This window comes from Nycticebus coucang, chromosome 10 (genome assembly GCF_027406575.1).
Source record: "Nycticebus coucang isolate mNycCou1 chromosome 10, mNycCou1.pri, whole genome shotgun sequence".
Lineage (NCBI taxonomy): Eukaryota > Metazoa > Chordata > Mammalia > Primates > Lorisidae > Nycticebus > Nycticebus coucang.
In genome coordinates, this window is record NC_069789.1 from 28,442,663 (window position 1) to 28,464,114 (window position 21,452).

Here is a 21,452-nt window from a genome sequence, read left to right on the forward strand (position 1 = left end):
GGGGTAATCTTTTTGAGAATGGTCACTGTTAAGCCTCCTGCACCCATTCCTTTAAAATGGAAAACTGAAAACCCTATTTGGGTAGAGCAGTGGCCACTACCAAAACTTAAGCTGGAGGCTTTGGAGTCCTTAGTAAAAGAACAGCTTCAAGCTGGTCATATTGAATCTTCTTTATTATCTCCATAGAACTCACCTTTTTTTTGTCATTGAAAAGAAATCAGGCAAATGGTGTATACTTACAAACTTAAGAGCCATTAATACTATTATTCAACCCATGGGGACGTTTCAACCTGGATTGCCTTCTCTGGCAATGATACCTAAACATTGGCCTTAATAATAATAGATTTAAAGGATTGTTTCTCTAATATTCCTTTAGCTACTTCTGATTGTGAAAAGTTTGCTTTCAGTATTCCCAAAATAAATAATCAGGAACCAACAGCGAGATATCAATGAAAAGTATGACCTAGGGGATACTCAGTAGCCCTACTATTTGTCAACTATATATGGGTCAAATTCTTAGCCCTATCAGACTGCAGCATGCTCAGTGTTATATTATTCACTATATGGATGACATTCTTTGTGCTGCACTTACTCGCTCAAAATTAATTGCATGTTTCAAGGACTTAACAAACAGCCATCGCCAAGATAGGATTAATTTTGCTAGTAATAAAATTCAGACTACTTCTCCATATCAGTATCTTGGAATGAGGCTTGAAAATAATTTTTTAAGACCTCAAAAGGTAGAAATTAGAAAAGATAAACTTAACACTTTTAATGATTTTCAAAAATTATTAAGTTATCACTGGATAACTGGATAAACTGGATTCATCCATCCTTAGGTATTTAAACCAATTCTTTAACTCATTTAAATGCTATCTTAGGGGAATCCCCTGATATAAAAAGTCCTCATAATTTAATTCCAGAAACTACTAATAAACTATAACTCATAGAAAGAAATTTTGAGAAGCTCAAATTTGTAGAATAAATTTAAATGAACCCATGGTAATTTTTATTTTTCCTACTTCTCATTCTCCTACAGGAATAATTGTACAGAATACCCACATTTTAGAATGGATTTTTCTTCCAAATAATACCTCAAAAACTCTTACTATTTATTTGGACCTCATTTCTCAACTAATTGGTCAAGCCAGAACACAGGTTGTTAAACTTACTACATTTTTATCCCCACTATATAATTGTTCCCCTCACCCATAATGAAGTCAAACAAGCTTTTATTAATTCAATCAAGTGACAAATTAAATTTAGCTGACTTTTCTTTGTTCTTACTCTTTCAGCTTACTTTTTAATTTTCCCTTTTTCTGAGGGTGCCCTCCCCTGCCAAGAATGGGGTCTTTGGTCCCCATTCTCCCTGCATAAAATGAAAAGCATTTCACCACACTTGTCAATTCTCTCAATAAATATAAATGGCTTGAACTCCCCACTGAAAAGGCACAGCTGGCTGACTGTATAAAATAGCACAAGCCATCTATATGTTGTCTATAAGAAACACACCTAACCTCAAAGGACAAAACAAGACTCAGGATAAAGGGATAGAAAATGGTATTTTGGGCAAGTGGAAATCAGAAGAAAGGAGGGGATGCAATCTTATTTTTGGATATAAATGGATTTAAAGCAACTAAAGTTAAGAAAGACAAAAATGGTCACTTCTTATTGGTCAAGGGAACAATACACAAGAGGACGTTTCAATTCTAATTATCTATGCACCAAACCTAAATGCTTGCAGATTTATGAAACAGACCTTAATTGGTCTGAGCAATATGGTATCCTACAACACCATAATACCTTAGGACTCTCCAAAACCCCTCTCACAGTACTGGACAGAGCCTCTAAACAAGAGACTTAAGGGCCACCCTAGGACAATTGGTCTTAATAGACATATAGAAACATACCATTCCAAAGCTAATGAATATAAGTTGTCATCAGCCCATGGATCATAATCCAAATAGATCATATTCTAGGACACAAATCCAACCTCAAAAAAATTAAAAGTTGTAATTATATTTTTTATCTTCTGAGACCACAAGGCAATTAAGGTTGAACTCAACACCAATAAAAATTTTCATCCCCACTAAAAGGCATGAAAAATAAACAACCCTATGATGAGTGACATTGGATCAAGGAGGAGATAAAGAGGAAATTATTAAATTCCTTGAACAGAACAACAATGAAGCCACAAGCTACCAAAGCCTGTGGGATACTGCAAAGACAGTCCTAAGAGGGAAATTTATCACAGAAGATGCCTACATCTGGAAAGCAGAAAGAGAACACATCTATAACCTAATAAAGCATCTCAAAGAAGTGAAAAAGTGACTCAGCACCCATAGCTCAGTGAGTAGGGCACCAGCCACATACACCGAGGCTGGCAGGTTCGAGCCCGGCCCAGACATGCTAAAACAACAATGAAAACTGCAATAAAAAAAAAAAATACTGGGCATCGTGGCTGACTCTTATAGTACTGAGGAGGCTGAGGCAAGAGAATAACTTAAGCCCAAGAGTTTGAGGTTGCTGTGATCTGTGATGTCACAGCACTCTACCAAGGGTGACATAGTGAGATTCTATCTCAAACAAAAAAAGAAAGAGAAATGAAAAAGGAAGAACAATTCAATCCCAAACCTAGCAGAAGAAAAGAAATAACCAAAGTTAATCAGAAATAAATGAAATTGAAAACAAAAGAATCATTCAGAAAATTAATAAAACAAAAATTGGTTCTTTGAAAAGATAAACAAAATCAACAAACCTTTAGCCAGATTAACTAGAAAGAGAAAAGATCTCTAAAAACCTCAATCAGAAACAAAAAAGGGGGAAATAACATCTATCACCAAAATACAAGAGATTATCTCTGACTACTACAAAAAACTCACACCATCTGCCTAGATTTAACCAAGAGGAAATAGATCTCTTAAATAGTCCAATATCAAGCACCGACATTAAAAAAACAATAAAAAGCTTCCAACAACAAAAAAAAGCCCTGACTCTGACCAGCATCACACCAAAATTCTATCAAACCTTCAAAGCAGAGCTTATACCTATACTGCAGAACCTATTCCAAAACATTGAAAAGGAAGGAACCTTCCCAACACATTCTATGAAGCAAACATTATCTTGATACCAAACGAAGAAAGGACCCAAGTAAAAAGGAGAACTACAATTCACTAACCAATTTCACTAATGAATATCAATGCAAAAAAAATAGTGAATAAAGTATTAGCCAATAAATTACAGCTACACATTAAAAAAATTATACATGACAAGTAGGCTTTATCCCAGGAATGCGATGTTGGTTTAACATACAAACTAGTACAACCTTTCTGGAAGGAAGTAGGGAGAAACCTCAAAGCACTCAAGCTAGACCTCCCAGTTGATCCTGCAATCCCATTACTGGGCATCTACCCAGAAGGAAAAAAATCCTTTTATCATAAGGACACTTGTACTAGACTGTTTATTGCAGCTCAATTTACAATTGCCAAAATGTGGAAACAGCCTAAATGCCCACCAACCCAGGAATGGATTAACAAGCTGTGGTATATGTACACCATGGAATACTATTCAGCTATTAAAAAAAAATGAAGACTTTACATCCTTCGTATTAACCTGGATGGAAGTGGAAGACATTATTCTTAGTAAAGCATCACAAGAATGGAGAAGCATGAATCCTATGTACTCAATTTTGATATGAGGACAATTAAGGTTATGGGGGGGAGGAAAAGCAGAAAGAGGGAGGGAGGGAGGGGGTGGGGCCTTGGTGTGTGTCACACTTTATGAGGGCAAGACATGATTGCAAGAGGGACTTTGCCTAACAAATGCAATCAGTGTAACCTGGCTTATTGTATCCTCAATGAATCCCCAACAATAAAAAAAAAAATACGCAAATCTGAACGTGTAATTCACCATTTAAATAGAAGCAAAAACAAAGGACCATATGGTCCTCTCAATAGATGCAGAATAAAGCATTAGACAAAATTTAGCATCCAGAAAAGTTGTATTAGTTTACACTCCCACCAACAGTGTAAAGTGTTCCCTTCTTTCCACATCCATACCAGCATCTGCAGCTTTGAGACTTTTTCATAAGGGCTAGTCTCACTAGGATTAAGTGATATCTCAGGGGGTTTTGATCTGCATTTCTTTGATAATCAAGAATTCCCAAAGAACTCAAATTAGACCTCCCACTTGATCCTGCAATCCCATTACCAGACCTAGAGAAAAAAAATTATTTTATCATAAGGCCAAGACTATTCATTGCACTATTCTATCTATCAAGACTATTCTATCACTAGACTGTTCATTGCAGCTCAATTTACAACAGCCAAAATGTGGAGACAACCTAAATGCCCACCAACCCAACAATGGATTAAAAAGCTGGGATACACGTATACCAGGGAATACTATTCAGCCATTAAAAAAGATGAAGACACTGGGTGCGTGGCTCATGCCTGTAATCTTAGCACTCTGGAGGCTGAGGCAGGTGGATTCCTTAAGCTCATGAGTTCGAGACCAGCCTGAGCACAAACAAGACCCCGTCTCTACTAAAAATAGAAAAACTGGGGCAAGAGGATCCCTTAAGCCCAAGTTGGAGGTTGCTGTGAGCTATGACACCATGGCACTCTACCCAGGGTGACAGCTTGAGACTCTGTCTCAAAAAAAAAATGAAGACTTTACATCTTTTGTATCAACCTGGATGGAGTTGGAACACATTCTTCTTAGTAAAGTATCACAAGAATGAAGAAGCAAGAATCCAGTGTACTCAATTGTAATGTGAAGCCAGTAGAGAATTGAATACATGCTCACATAAGACAAAAACTCAAAATCAATTCAAGGTGAGGGATGGTAAAACAAGAAACTAAGAAGGGGAGAAGGGAGGAGAGAAGGAGATGGGTGTGCGCACACTTACTGGGCATAATGTTAGAATGTTCGGCACACCTCTTGGGGTGGGACACAATTATAAGAGGAACTTAACCTAATAAATGCAAACATTGTTACCTAATTCTTTGTACCCCCAATTAACTTGAAACAATAAAAAATATTCAGCATCCTTTTCTAACAATAACTCCTAAGAAAGTAGGCATAACATGGCGTATTTCTTAAACTTATTGGAGCCATCCATGAAAAACCCAATCTCATAGTGAATGGAGTAAAACTGAAAGCTTTGCTTCTTAGAACTGGAATCAGACAAAGATGTCCTCTATCACTGTTCAACATAGTGCTGGAAGTTCTAGCCAATGCAATGAGGCAAGAGAAGGATATAAAGGGATCCAAAAGGAGGCAGAGAAGGTCAGACTCTCACTGTTTGCCAATGACATGATCTTATACTTAGAAAACCACAGATACAATCACAATACTCCTGGAAGTGATCAAGAAATACAGTAACATGTTAGAGTATAAAGTCAATGTCCACAATCAGTAGCCTTTTTAAATGCCAATAACAGTCAAGATAAAAATCAAATCAATGACATAATTCCCTTCACAGTAGCTTCAAAGAAAATCAAACACCCTAGAAATATACCTAACAAAAGAGGTGAAGGACCTCTACAAAGAGAATTAAGAAACCCTAAGAAAAGAAATAGCAGAAGATATTAACAAATGGAAGAACATATCATGCTCCTGGCTGAGAAGAATCAACATTGTTAAAATGTCTATACTACCCAAAGCAATCTATAGATTTAATGCAATCCCCATTAAAATACCAACAACATACTTTGAAGAAGTATGGAAAAAATAATTCACCATTTTGTATGGAACCAGGAAAAAAAAAACAGCATAGCCAAGGCAATTTTTAGTAATAAAAACAAAACCAGTGTGATCACTCTACCAGACTTGAAGGCTATGTTACAAATCCACAGTGATCAAAACAGCATGGTATTGGTTACTGACATCTGGAACAGAATAGAAAACCACTAGATGAAAGTGGACCTGCACCTTTCACCATTTACAAAAATTAACTAAGATGGATAAAACATTTACATCTAAGACTTGAAATGATAAAAAATATACAAATGAGACTTAATTAATCTAAAAAGCTTCTGCTTAGCTAAGGACACAATAAGCAAATAGACTACCTTCTGTATGAAAAAAGATATTTGCATGTTACGAATCTGATGAAGGATTGATAACTAGAATCTACAGAGAACTCAAATGAATCAATTTAAAAAATCTAACAATCTTATCTAGGATAGGGATATGAACAGAACCTTCTCTGAAGAAGACAGATGAATGGCTAACAAACATGAAAAAATGCTCATCATCCCCAATCATCAGAGAAATGCAAATCAAAACCATCCTGAGATATCACCTAAACCCAGTGAGAACAGCCCACATCACAAAGTCCCAAAGTTGCAGATGCTAGTACAAATGTGGAGAGAAGGGAACACTTTTACACTGTTGGAGGGACTGCAAACTAATACAGTCTCTTTGGAAAGAAGTTTGGAGACTCCTCAAAGAACTCAAAATATACCTTCCATTTGTTCCTGCAATCCCATTTCTAGGCTTCTACCCAGAAGAAGAAAAAATCATTTTCTCATAAAGACATTTGCACTAGATTGTTTATCACAGCTCAATTTACAATCACCAAAATGTGGAAACAATCTAAATGCTTATCAATCCAGGAATGGATTAGCAATCTGGTTTATGTATACCATGGAATACTCTGTCCCCATAAATTAAGATAGAGACTTTACATCTTTTGTATTTACCTGGATAGAGTTGAAACACATTCTTTTGGCCAGGCGTGTTGGCTCACCCCTATAATCCTAGCCCTCTGGGAGGCTGAGGTGGGTGGATTACCCGAGCTCAGGAATTCAAGACCAGCCCAAGCAAGAGCAAGACCCCTTCTCTAAAAAATAGCCAGGTGTAGGAAGCTGAGGCAAGAGGATCACTTGAGCCCAGGAGTTGAAGGTGCTGTTAGCTATGATGCCATGGCACTCTACCAAGGGTGCCAAAGTGAAATTCTGTAAGAAAGAAAGTAAAAGAAAGAAAAGAAGGAATAAATGAAGGAAGGAAGGAAGGAAGGGAGGGAGAAAAGAAAGGAAAGGAAAGGGGAAAGGAAAAGTAAAGGAAATTCTTTTTAGTAAAGTATCACAAGAATGGAAAAGCAAATATCCAATGTAGTCAATACTAATATGAAACCAGTAGACAATCTAATACACACCTACACAACAGAAAATTTCAATTCAATTCAATATGAGACAGGGTGAAAGAGGAAGGGAGGAGAAAAGGGGAGGACCTCAGAGGGATTGTGCCCACTTCATGAGCACAACATAAGGGTATACAGCACACCTTTTGGGTGCAGAACACAACTAGAATAGAGACTCTACCTAACAAATGCAAACATTGTAACCTAATCATTTGTACCAGCACATTAATCCAATTTTTAAATCCTGAAATACCTGACAATGACTTAAAAGTCAGATGCTGAGCAGTGGGCACAATGCTGCAGATTTGACCCTTGATATGCCATGACTAAACATCTGGCAAAGCTGTTACTTGTGGTATCTTGGAAGCAAACCATCTGTTTACCAATCCTATAACTCCTGGACAAGTGGCTTGAAAGCCGTAATGCTGGTGTGCATTGGTTATGTTTTTGTCCTTGTTGAAGCCCAGTAAGAAAAATATTATTTTAGATAAAAGCTCACTAGTTTGTGAGCAAAGATAAAAAGTTCTGATAAGGGAGACTTTCTCCCCCTGCAGCCTGCAATCTAAATTGAAAGTCTAGTAAATTGGTCTCTCATGATTTTTAAAATGTTAACTGTTTCTACCTCCCAAGCATCAAAAGATAATACTCTGAACCTAAGATTTTCTCAAAAGGCTCATATTAAATGCTCTCTGCTAGGTGGGAGCCAGTTTAACAGCAAAGATCTGATTGAAGTGTTGCCTTTCCACCAAAACCTATTGTTTCAGATGGCCTTATAGTACCCTTAATTAAATTGGGGGTAATGGAGGAAAATAGACTGAGTATAAAAAAAAAAAATAGAACTATGGCTAGACAAGACCTTTTGATGTGATGTTGGTATAGGGGAACAGGTTGAAAGGAAAAAACATGAAGCCCTTTCTCCTGGAACCCAAACGCTAAGGGCTTATAAGATGTTGAGATATATATATATTTGATGTTGAGATATGTATATTTATTCTTTATTTCATATATTTATATGATATATATATATACATCCCAATATTGAGTACAGATGTGACAGACCATGCCAGAATTTTCTTTACCACTATTATGGTGAAGTTGTTATCTGAAGGAAACATTTTACTCACAGATCAAGAATAATATATTTTATTCAGATTTCTGTCTGAAGGGTTTAAATATGAATTTTGTAGTAATATTGAATTCACCACAAACTACTGAAAAGTTTATAGTGATTATTGAGAGTACAATATCGATTTAACTAATTACATGAAATTTTGATAGAATCAGTCAAGTTGTCATATAGTTAGCTTAGTTATTCAGGGGTCAAAGAGGACAAAACTCAAAGTTTCCTTTCCCCCACTTTTTCACACATGTACATCTATAATTTAATCTGGGTTGATGAAGGCCTATACTGTCTCTATAAAGGTGAACTAAATTAAGCAGCACTTACCTATCCAGGTATACATCATCTGAGGCCAGATACACTGTCTGGATCACTATGAGGGTCTAAGGAACTTTAAACCTTAAATTGGGATTAAGGTACTCCCTCTCTAATCTCCCAGGATCCACTTAATAAGCTAATGGAAATATTTTCTGAATAATAGAACTATTACCCAACCTTAAGTTATTTCTACAAATAATTTTTTGGAATTTAATACTTTATTAAAGATAAATAACTAAAACAAAATTGCAGCCACAAATTAACAAGCCTTGAATATGGAATTATGAGGTGTATATTCTAAGATAGCCATGCTTACTGCATTTAAAAAAATAAAAATTAACCTTGAAAATACCTGAAAATAATAAGAATCTATTTAAAAGTGACACAGTTTGAAAAAGAACCAAATAGACCTTCTAGACATGAAAAATACAACAGGAGTTAAGAGTTCAATAACAACAATAGAGTCTACTTAAGGGGTAAAAACTTGAAGCATTATCATTAAAATCCAATACAGTAGAACCTCTGTAAACTGACTACCCAAGGAACTGTAACAAACTGGTCAACATACAGAGGTGATCAACATAAGAAACTAGATCTACTGTACTAATACATACATGTGGCATATACCCATTCTATGAAAATTAGGTCAACTTAAGGAGGCTGTCAATTGTAGTGAGGTGGCAAGCTATAGAGGGCTCTACTGTATTTTAATTTAATGTCTTTTTATAGATGCTAACCAATGCAATTAGAAAAGAGAAATCAGAGATATAAAATTTAGAAAGAAGTGGTTAATAATATCTGGAAAACCCAACAATCTACTAAAACTTCTGTAAACAAGAATTTAGTTTTAAACTAAATACAAAACATTACATAGGAATCAATATTCTTCATATGTACAAACAAAAACCAGTTGTAAGATAAAGGAAAAGATTTCATTTATAAAGTCAAAAAGTAAAAAAAATTAAATACTTAAAATTAAGTTTAATAAGACAATCGATTTGAAGAAAACTTGAAAATATTTCTGAAATATACAAATAAAAAAAGCATGCCCTGCTCTTGAGTAAGAAGATCTAATATACTAAAGATGTTAATTCTTCCTATATTATTCCATGAAGTATAGATAATCCCAATAAACATACCACAGGAGCATAATTCTGATTCCAAATTCCATATAGAAAAGTTAAACAAGTAAGAGTAGCCAAGAAATAATGAGGACAGACTAGCTCAAACAAATATAATAATCATAGTACAACTTAAAAAAAAATTTTAAACAGTCATTAAAAAAAGAGGATGCTCAGCAATAGACACAAACATTTTTAGGAATTTAGCAAATTCCTAAAGTAGGCACTTCAAATCACTGAAGAAAGTGGGTAATTCAACAAATGGCATTAGTTCAACCAAGTGACAGGTAAATTAAAAATGAAATGTTTTCTTTAAAAGCATACAAACAGTAAAAGAAATTATGTGAAAATTTTAAATAATCTTGGAGTGGAGATGGTATTTCTACATATATCACAAATTGTAGAAGCCAACAAGAAAAGATAGGCTCACACAATCATATAAATAAGGAATAAATAAAGTCAAATCACAAGGGCTAATTTTCTTATTACATAAAGAGCCTTCACAAACCAAACTTTAAAACATCAGAAACTCATTTTCTATAAAAATGGATAAAGATGAAAGGTGTGGGTCCCGTTTCAGTCTTCTACAGGTCGCCAGCCACTTCACCCAGCACCACTTGTTAAATAGGGAATCTTTTCCCCACTGAATGTTTTTAATTGGTTTGTCAAAGATGAAATAACGGTAAGTAGCTGGGTTCATCTCTTGGTTCTCTATTCTGTTCCATACATCTACCTCTCTGTTATTGTGCCAGTACCATGCCGCTTTGATCACTATCGATTTACAGTACAGTCTCAGGTCTGTAGCATGATTCCTCCTGCTGTGTTTTTAATTCTGAGTAATGTCTTGGCTATTCACGCTTTTTTCTGATTCCATATAAAATGAAGTATTATTTTTTTGAGATCTTTAAAGTATGACAGTGGACCTTTAATAGAGATTGCATTAAAATTGTATATTGCTTTGGGTAGTATGGACATTTTAACAATGTTGATTCTTCCCAGCCATGAGCATGGTATGTTTTTCCATTTGTTAACATTTTCAGCTATTTCTTTTCTTAGAGTTTCATAGTTCTCTTTATAGAGATAGTTCATGTCCTTTGTTAGATAAACTCCCAAAATATTTTATCTTCTTTGGCACTACTGTGAACAGAATAGAGTCCTTGACTGTTTCTTCAGCTTGACTTTTTTTTTTTTTTTTTTTTGAGTGATGGATGTTCTAGGTCTTTTTTTTTTCTTTTTTTTTTTAATTGTTAAATCATAGCTGTGTACATTAGTGCATTCAAGGGGTACAATGTGCTGGTTTCATATACAATCTGAAATATTCTCATCAAACTGTTCAACGTAGCCTTCATGGCATTTTCTTAGTTATTGTATGTAGACATTTGTATTCTGCATTTAGTAAGTTTTGCTTGTACCCATTCTAAAATGCACCGTAGGTGTAGCCCCACCCATTACCTTTCCTCCACCCTAATCTCCCCCTTCCCTTCCCCTTCCTTGGCCCTTTCCCCACATTCTTGTGCTATAGTTGGGTTATAGTCTTCATGTGAAAGCTATAATTTAGCTTCATAGTAGGGCTGAGTACATTGGATACTTTTTCATCCATTCCTGAGATACTTTGCTAAGAAGAATATGTTCCAGCTCCATCCATGTAAACATGAAAGAGATAACGTCTCCATCTTTCTTTAAGGCTGCATAATATTCCATGGTATACATGTACCACAATTTGCTAGTCCATTGTGGGTCAATGGGCACTTCGGCTTCTTCCATGACTTAGCAATTATGAATTGGGCTGCAATAAACATTCTGGTACAGATGTCTTTGTTATATTGTGACTTTTGGTCTTCTGGGTATAAACCTACTAAAGGAATTATAGGATTGAATGGCAGGTCTATTTTTAGGTCTCTAAGTGTTCTCCAAACCTCCTTCCAGAAGGAACGTATTAGTGGCATTCCCACCAGCAGTGTAGAAGTGTGCCCTTTCCTCCACATCCACGCCAACATTTCTGGTTTTGGGATTTTGTTATGTGGGCTACTCTTACTGGGGTTAGGTGATATCTCAGAGTAGTTTTGATTTGCATTTATTTGATGATTAAGGGTAATGAGCTTTTTTTCATGTATTTGTAGATCTTGCGTCGGTCTTCTTTAGGGAAGTTTCTCTTCAAGTCCCTTGCCCACCCTGAGATGGGATCGCATGTTCTTTTCTTGCTAATACATTTGAGTTCTCTGTGGATTCTGGTTATTAGACCTTTTTCAGAGCTATAACCTGCAAATATTTTCTCCCATTCTGAGGGCTATCTGCTTGCTTTACTCACTATGTTCTTGGCTGTGCAGAAGCTTTTTAGTTTGATCAGGTCCCAGTAGTATATTTTTGACACTGCTTCAATTGCCTGGGGAGTCCTCCTCATAAAATATTCACCCAGGCCGATTCCTTTAAGAGTTTTCCCTGGATTTTCTTCAAGTATTTTCATAGTTTCGTGTCTTAAGTTTAAATCTTTTATCCAGTGAGAGTCTATCTTAGTTAATGGTGAAAGGTGAGTCCAGTTACAATCTTCTATAGGTTGCCAGCCAGTTCACCCAGCACCATTTGTTAAATAGGGAATCTTTTCCCCACTGAATGTTTTTAATTGGCTTGTCAAAGATCAAATAATGGTAAGTAGCTGGATTCATCTCTTGGTTCTCTATTCTCTTCCAGACATCTACTTCTCTGTTTTTGTGCCAATACCAGGGTGTTTTGATCACTATCAATTTATAGTACAGTCTCAGGTTTGGTAGTGTGATTCTCCTGCTTTGTTTTTATTGCTGAGTAATGTTTTGGCTATTCGAGGTTTTTTCTGATTCCATATAAAACAAAGTATCTTTAAAATATGACAATGAAGCTTTAATAGGAATTGTGTTAAAATTATATATTGCTTTGGGTAGTATAGACATTTTAACAATGTTGATTCTTCCCAACCATGAGCATGGTATGTTCTTCCATTTGTTAACATCGTCAGCTATTTCTTTTCTTAAAGTTTCATAGTTCTCTTTGTAGAGATCTTTCATGTCCTTTGTTAGGTATACTCCCAAATATTTCATCTTCTTTGGCACTATTGTGAAAGGAATAGAGTCCTTGACTGTTTTTTCGGCTTCGTTATTGTTGGTATTGTTGGTATACACAAAGGCTACCGAAGAAACCAATTTATGGCTTTCATATGAAAGCTATAACCCAGTTATAACCTACAAATATGGGGAAGGGGGAGAGAGAGGAGAGGGAGGGAGGAGGATGAGCAGAGAAAGGGTGATGGGTGGGATTACACCTACAGTGCATCTTACAAGGGTACATGTGAAACTTAGTAAATGTAGAATATGTCTTAACACAATAACTAAGAAATGCCAAGAAGGCTATGTTAACCAGTGTGATGAAAATATGTCAAATGGTCTATAAAAACCAGTGTATGCTGCCCTATGATCACATTAATGTACACAGCTATGATTTAATAATAAAATTAAATTAAAAATAAATTTTTTAAAAGGCTACTGATTTATGAATGTTGATTTTGTAACCTGAGATGCTGCTGTATTCCTTAGTCACTTCTAAGAGTTTTCTAGTAGAATCCCTGGTGTTTTCAGATATACAATCATATCATCTGTGAAGAGTGTAAGCTTGATCTCTTCTGACCCTATATGGATGCCCTTGATGGCCTTTTCTTTCCTAATTGCAATGGCTAAAACGTCCACTACAATGTTAAATAGCAGTGAAGACAATGGGCAACCTGGCCTGGTTCCTGATCTGAGTGGAAATGATTTCAATTTAATTCCATTCTATACAATATTGGCTATGGGTTTGCTGTAGATGGCCTCTGTCAGTTTAAGAAATGTCCCTTCTATACCAATTTTCTTAAGTGTTCTGATCATGAAGGGATGCAGGATATTATCAAAAGCTTTTTCTGCATCAATTGAGAGAATCATATGGTCTTTGTTTTTTAATTTGTTTATATGATGAATTATATTTATAGATTTACATATATTGAACCAGCCTTGAGACCCTGGGATAAAACCGACTTAGTCATGATGTATAATTTGTTTGATGTGCTGCTGGATTCTGTTTGTTAGGATTTTGTTGAATATTTTTGCATCAATATTCATTAGTGATATTGGTCTATAATTTTCTTTTTTTGTTGGGTCTTTTCCTGGTTTGGGGGTCAGATTGATGTTTGCTTCATAGAACATGTTGGGTAGTATTCCTTCTTTTTCTATATTTGGAAAAGGTTGAGTAATATAGGGACTAGTTCCTCTTTAAGGGTTTGGTAGAATTCTGATGTGAAGCCATCTGGTCCTGGGCTTTTCTTTTTAGGAAAATTTTTTATGGTTGATGCTATTTCAGAACTTGATATAGGCCTGTTAATCATTTCCAATTGATTCTGGCTAAGTCTTAGAAGGTGATGTGCCTCTCACTGGATTAAAGATTTAAACTTAAGACACGAAACTATAAAAATACTACAAGAGAGTGCAGGGAAAACTCTTGAAAAAATATGTCTGGGTGAATATTTTAAAAGAAGGACCCCTCAGAGAATTGAAGCAGCTTCAAAAATACACTACTGAGACCAGATCAAACTAAAAAGCTTCTGCACAGCCAAGAACACAGTAAATAAAGCAAGCATACAGCCCTTGGAATGGGAGAAAATATTTGCAGGTTATGACTCCGACAAAGGTTTAATAACCAGAATCCACAGAGAACTCAAACATGTGAGCAAGAAAAGAACAAGTGATCCCATCTCAGGCTGGGCAAAGGACTTGAAGAGAAACTTCTCTGAAGAAGACAAGCGCACAGCCTACAGACATATGAAAAAATGCTCATCATCCTTAATCATCAGAGAAATGCAAATCAAAACTACTTTGAGATATTATCTAACTCCCATAAGATTAGCCCATATCACAAAATCCCAAGACCAGAGATGTTGTGGATGTGGAGAAAAGGGAACACTTCTACACTGCTGGTGGGAATGCAAATTAATACATTCCTTTTGGAAAGATGTTTGGAGAACAGTTAGAGATCTAAAAATAGACCTGCCATTCAATCCTATAATTCCTCTACTAGGTATGTACCCAGGACACCAAAAATCACATTATAACAAAGATATTTGTACCAGAATGTTTATTGCAGCCCATTTCATGGCAAATCATGGAAGAAGCCCAAGTGCCCATAGACCCATGAATGGATTAATAAATTGTGGTATATGTACACTATGGAATATTATGCAGCCTTAAAGAAGGATGGAGACTTTACTTCTTTCATGTTCACATGGATGGAGCTGGAACATATTCTTCTTAGTAAAGTATCTCAAGAATGGAAGAAAAAGTATCCAATGTACTCAGCCCTATTATGAAACTAATTTATGGCTTTCATTTGAAAGCTATAACCCAGTTATAACCTAAGAATATGGAGAAGGGGGAGTGGGAGCAAAGGGGAGGAGGGAGGATGAGCAGAGGGAGGGTGATTGGTGGGATCACACCTATGGTGCATCTTACAATGGTACATGTGAAACTTACTAAATGTAGAATATAAATGTCTTAATGCAATAACTAAGAAAATGCCAGGAAGGTTATGTTATCCAGTGTGATGAAAATATGTCAAATGGTATATAAAACCAGTGTATGGTGCCCCATGATTGCATTAATGTACACAGCTATGATTTAATAATAATTAAAAAATGGGTAAAGAATATAAATAGTTCACAGAAAACAAAATTGCTCTCAAATTTAAAGAGAGGTGACTCATAACATGAAAATGTGAATTAAATTAATTGGATGGAATTTTTAATCTGTAATACTGCAAAGGTTAGGAGGATACAGACTCTCAAACATTGGAGGGCAATTTGTCAATACCCATCAAAATTATAAATCATAGGCCCATTTGTATTGACACAACAAATCCATTTATAAGAAATTATTCCACATATATGTAGAATCACATGTTACATAAACTCAGTGTATAATTATAGTAAAACATTGGAAATACTATAGATATCCACCATCACTGAAATAGTGGTGAAAAATTTATGAAACATTTATTAAATGGAATGATATTAATCAGAAAAGAATTACTAATATAGAAGGATCTCTAAAATCCACCAAGTTTGAAAAAAAGGAAATGGCTGAACAGTATACGAAATATGTGAACTGGGTAACTGGAATACAGGAGTGAGAACATATTAAATTATGTATTTAAATGAATACTTTTAAATTACATGTTGTGTGAATGTATTAGCTATTCCACTAATTTTTAATTTAAAAATTAATAACATATGAGTACCTAAGTCCATGTTGTATTTAACTCTTTAGAAATATGGCCATGTAATAGGGAAAAGCAGTGGGTAGGAAAATATTTATGGAAAACTGTAGCATCCTAGGAAGTTTTGTTTGGGGGGGTGCTTTAAATTAAATTGCCTATATTCAACTGGCTTTTACTTTTTAAAATGTCAGTTTCAAATAGTTAAATCAATAAAAAGATTAGACATACTAGTTCATACATATTTGTATGATAGAAAATTCCAGTTGAAAGGAACAGATTGATAATAGTAGGGGAGAAGAGTTACTCAAAAAGTGAAGTTCCTAAGAAAGGATTGCAGGGGGAAAAAATGGATTGCAGGAGGCTTTGACAGAAGAGCTACTTCATTCTTGCAGGACTTTAGAGAAAGAGATGCTTACACAGGAGGGCAGATTAGCAAATTTGGTGGCAGGAAAGTCATGGCATTTGCTTATGGGGGACTTGGGATGTATGCAGTGAGTTTATGCTTGAGAAGTACAACTTGTGAAATCAACAGAAATGTCAGGCTCTTGTAACAAGTTTGGCTTATCTGTATATGTTTAAATTGCTTTGTAACATGCAGACTTTTCTAGAAAGTATTAAGTACATAAAATATTAGCTGAATATTTCTTTGTAGGTTATTTGAAACTTTTTTTTTAACTTAGGACCTTCAGTACTAATTGATCATCAAGGATCTGGTGAAAACCTCTTGAAGATTGCAGAATGTAGAGAGGGCATTAATTATACTGCTACCAGAACTACTATATGCCTGTCTTTTCTCATGAGCCTTCTTTTAAAGAATTCCTACCCTGTTCTTCTCACAGGTATTAAAAATATTTGACAGAAGGTGAATTTCTGAGTTAGGGGAAGGTTTAGACTGAGATTATTTTGTAAGTGGGTAAAAATATGCCCTGAAAATTTTGTGTTACTATATCAATTTATATTGTTACCAACAGTATATGAATGACCACTTCCGCACGTTTGTGAATACAGGATATTATAAATCTTTTTTCATCTTTGCAGTACCTTTAGGGCCAATTCCAGAAGTAGAACTAATGAGTTAATCTATGTTTGGCCTCCATAGCCTTTGTACTGAGGTCCTAACTGGTAACATTATTGGTTTAATTAAATTTATACGCAAGTCCTTAACTCAGTTTTTTTGTTTTGGGGGGGTTTTTTGCAGTTTTTGGCCAGGGCTGGGTTTGAACCCACCACCTCCGGTATATGGAGCTGGCACCCTACTCCTTGAGCCATAGGTGCCGCCCCTTAACCCAGTACTAAAACTTTTCTTTTACCATTATCAAAGGAGTTTGATACAGTTCCTACTCTTTAACACTATTTCAATTCATTGATTACTTTTTCCAGTTCTTTAACTTGTGTTGCCTATCACCAGTGCCATAGTATTGCTTTCCCAGTTCCATATTCAAGAATACAAGCAATGTAACTCTCAGATAACCTATATCTTGCTGCTAATTTAGTCTAAGAAATTTTTCTCTTTTTTTTAGAAATTTTTCTTTTGACTTTAATATTTAGGAAATTGTAAACTCAAGAATTCCTGTTCTGGTTCAATAAGGAGCTTATCATCAAATTTCTCCCTCAGATGGTGTTAGTAAACATTTTCAAGGAATTTCAATGTATAGAGTATTTCTATTGTGGTATATAATCAAAAAGATTTGTGATAGGCCTAAATGAACATTACATAAAAATAATGGTTAACTCCTAATCCATACTTTTGTAAAAGATGTAAACAATTCCAACAACTTGAGAGGGTTTCATATATCAACTCCCTAATTTAGCCACTCTCAACCATATTTTTGAAAGGGAATAACAAAAATATATTTTTCATATAATTTTCAGATGAAGGAAAATGTTATTGGTTCATTTTAATATGTTAACATGTGTCACTTTCTTGCATATAAATCTAACCTAATGTATTTTTTCCCCTTAGGAGAATCTGGTGTTGGGAAAACTGCCGCCATTAACCAAATGCTTGAAAATTTAGAGGGTGCAGGAACATTTGATATAAAATATGGTTCAATTTTGGGAGATGTCCTATTATATAATGAAATTAAAAAATCAAGGTTGTATACATTAAGCACTAAACTTGATTTGTTTGGTAAAAATGTTTGCTTTAGTATATAAATGTGCCTTGTTATTAAAAAGAAAATCTGTTATGTAAAAATGCAGAATTGTTCAAAAAAGAAAATGAAAACTTTTTCCTAATCTCTCTTTAATTTTCTTCATTTAAATTTTTATTTTTAATTGAAAAATAATAATTGTATATATTTATGGGGTACAATGTCGTATTCTGATGTATGTATGCACTGTGGATGATTATATCAACTAATTAACATATCCATCACCTAAGATACTTATCATTTTAGAACAATTAAATCTATTCTTTCAGCGATTTGAAATATATAATACTTTTTATTAATTACAATCACCATGCTGGGCAATAGATATTTTCTTGTTCAACTGAAAGTTTATACCCTTTGGCCAACATCCCCCCTTTTCCTCCCTCCTTATTCCCATCCCCTGCTTCTACTATTCTACTCTGTTCTATCTATTCTAATCTCACTCTATGAGATTATGCAGTATTTGTTTTTCTGAGCTTGGCTTGTTTCACTTAGCCTAATGTTCTCCAGGTTCATTCATATTGTTGCAAATGATAGTATTTCATTCTTTTTTAAAGTTGAATAGCCTTTCATTGCAAATATATATATATACACATTATGTATTACATTTTATATTACATTTTTAATCCCTTCAATTGATGGGCACAAGTTGAGTTTATAACTTGACTATTGTGAATAATGCTGCAGTGAACATGGGAGTACAGATTTCATTTCTTCTGAATATATACACAGAAGTGGAATCACTGAATCATATGGTAATTCTATTTTTAGTTTTATGAGGAACTTTCATACTATTTTCTATAGTGTCTGTACGAATTTATATTCTCACCACACCTATGTAAAGGCTTCTCTTTTTTCTCCCCAAATAACATGCCCCCCCCCAAAAAAAAACCATATAATACCCACTCTATGACTTCATGTATATGTAAAGTACACAAACATGCAAATAGTTTGAAGTCAAGATAGTGGTTACTCTGGGGGAGTGGGAAGGTACTCTTAGGGTGCAGAGTTCATTGCAAAATTCACTGAGTCACTAGTTCCTCCTGCCTCAGCCTCCGGAGTAGCTGGGACTACAGGTGCCAGGCCATGGTGCCTGGCTAGTTTTTTCTATTTTTGGTAGAGATGGGGTCTTGCTCTTGCTCAGGCTGGTCTCAAACTCCTGAGCTCAAGGATCCTTCTGCCTCAGCCTCCAAAAGTACTGGGATTATAGGAATGAGCCACCACACCTAGCCCCCATGCTGTCTTTTCTTTATATACATTATACTCCAATAAAAAGTATGATAAATACTCTATAGGGGGAAGGAAGGAAAATTAATCACATCTCCACCCACCTAAAAGCTTTCAGTGGACTCTTACTGTGAATTTGTACTTTTTTTACCTGGTACAGGATTCTCTTTTTTCACATCCTCGCCAACATTTGTTATTTTTTGCCTTGTAGATAATAGCCATTTTAATAGGTTTGAAGTGATAATGTGACTCACTATAATTTTAATTTGTGTTTCCCTGATGTATACCAATATTGAGCATTTTTTCCACAAATGTGCTAACTATTTTTATATCTTCTTTTGAAAAATGTCTATTCGAGTCCTTTACCCATTTTTTAATCAGGTTATTTGTTATCTTGCTATTGAGTTGAGTTCTTTGTATATTTTGAATCCTATCTTCTTATCAGATGTATGGTTTGAAAATATTTTCTCACATTCCTTGGGTTTTCTCTTCACTCTGTTAATTATTCCTTTTGATGTTCACAAGCATTTTAATTTGATACGATCCCATTTCACTATTTATGCTTTTGTTGGTTATGTTATCTAAAAAAAAAAAAAAAAAATCATTGCCCAGACCAATGTTGTGGAGCTTTTCCCCTACACTTTCTTCTAGTAGTTTTATAGTTTCTGGTGTTACATTTAAGTCTTTTATTCAGTTTGAGTTGATTTTCATATGTGGTATGAGATAAGAGTCCGATTTTATTCTTCTTCATGTGAATATCCAGGTTGCACAACACCATTTATTGAAGAGACTGTCCTTTCCTCATTGAGTATTCTTGGCACCTTTATTGAAAATCAGTTGACTGGGCGGTGCCTGTGGCTCAGTCGGTAAGGCGCCGGCCCCATATACCGAGGGTGGCGGGTTCAAACCCGGCCCCGGCCAAACTGCAACCAAAAAATAGCCGGGCGTTGTGGCGGGCGCCTGTAGTCCCAGCTACTCGGGAGGCTGAGGCAAGAGAATTGCTTAAGTCCAGGAGTTGGAGGTTGCTGTGAGCTGTGTGAGGCCACGGCACTCTGCAGAGGGCCATAAAGTGAGACTCTGTCTCTAAAAAAAAAAAAAAAGAAAATCAGTTGACTGTAAGTGTATGGGTGGCTCTTGGTATTGTTTCATTAGTCATTATGTTTGTTTTTATGCCAGTACTATGCTGATTTGATTATAAATCAAGTTATGTGATGACTCCATCTTTGCTCTTTTTGTTCCAGATTGCTTTGGATAGTCAGGTCTTTTGTGTTCCACAGGAAAAATGAAAAATGACATTGTAATTTTGATAGAGATTGCATTAAATGTATAGATTACTTTGGGTAATATGGATGTTTAAACAATATTAATTTTTCCAATCCATGAAGACAGGATATATTCCCACTTATTTGTATTTTTGTCAATTTTTTTCATCAGTGTTTTAGATTTTTTAATATACTGATGTTTTACCTTCAGGTTAAATTTACTTCTAACTATTTTTTTATGGTATTGTAAATGGAATTGTTTTCTTAGTTTCTTTCTAGGTAGTTCACGTTAACTTATAGAAATGTGACTTGCTTTTTGTATGTTGGTTTTGTATCCTGAAATTTTCTGAGTTTATCATTTCTAGTAGGATTTTTTTTTTTTTGGTGTTGTCTTTAGAGTTCCTTACATACAAGATCCTGTTGTCAGAAACACAGAAAATGTGACTTCTTCTTTGAATGAATTTTATTTCTTTTCTTGCATAATTCTCTGGCTAGAGCCTGCAGCCCCTTAACTAAATCCAAACTTCATAGAACAAATTCCTTAAATTTCTTTTTTTTTTTTTTAATTGTTGGGGATTCATTGAGGGTACAATAAGCCAGGTTACACTGATTGCAATTGTTAGGCAAAGTCCCTCTTGCAATCATGTCTTGCCCCCATAAAGTGTGAGGATTTGTTCTGTAAAATTTGGATTCAATCAAAAGGTCACACTCGCAAAACAAGGTCGCATGTGGCCCCAAGGCTTCAGATTCCCCATCCCCATATATTGAAAAGAAGTGGTGGGAATAGGCATCTTCATTTTGTTCCTGATAACAGAGGAAATTCTTTCAACTTTTCAC

The 21,452-nt window shown here is 35.2% G+C and overlaps 1 protein-coding gene across 1 annotated transcript in view; it reads left to right on the forward strand.

Moving 5' to 3' along the window:
• DNAH14 (dynein axonemal heavy chain 14) overlaps nucleotides 1-21,452 on the forward strand; it is an 862,921-nt gene that overhangs the window by 476,497 nt on the left and 364,972 nt on the right. The window contains 2 exon segments of the mRNA XM_053607548.1: nucleotides 16,654-16,812; nucleotides 17,937-18,072. Of these exon segments, the coding sequence (XP_053463523.1) occupies nucleotides 16,654-16,812; nucleotides 17,937-18,072 (295 nt within the window).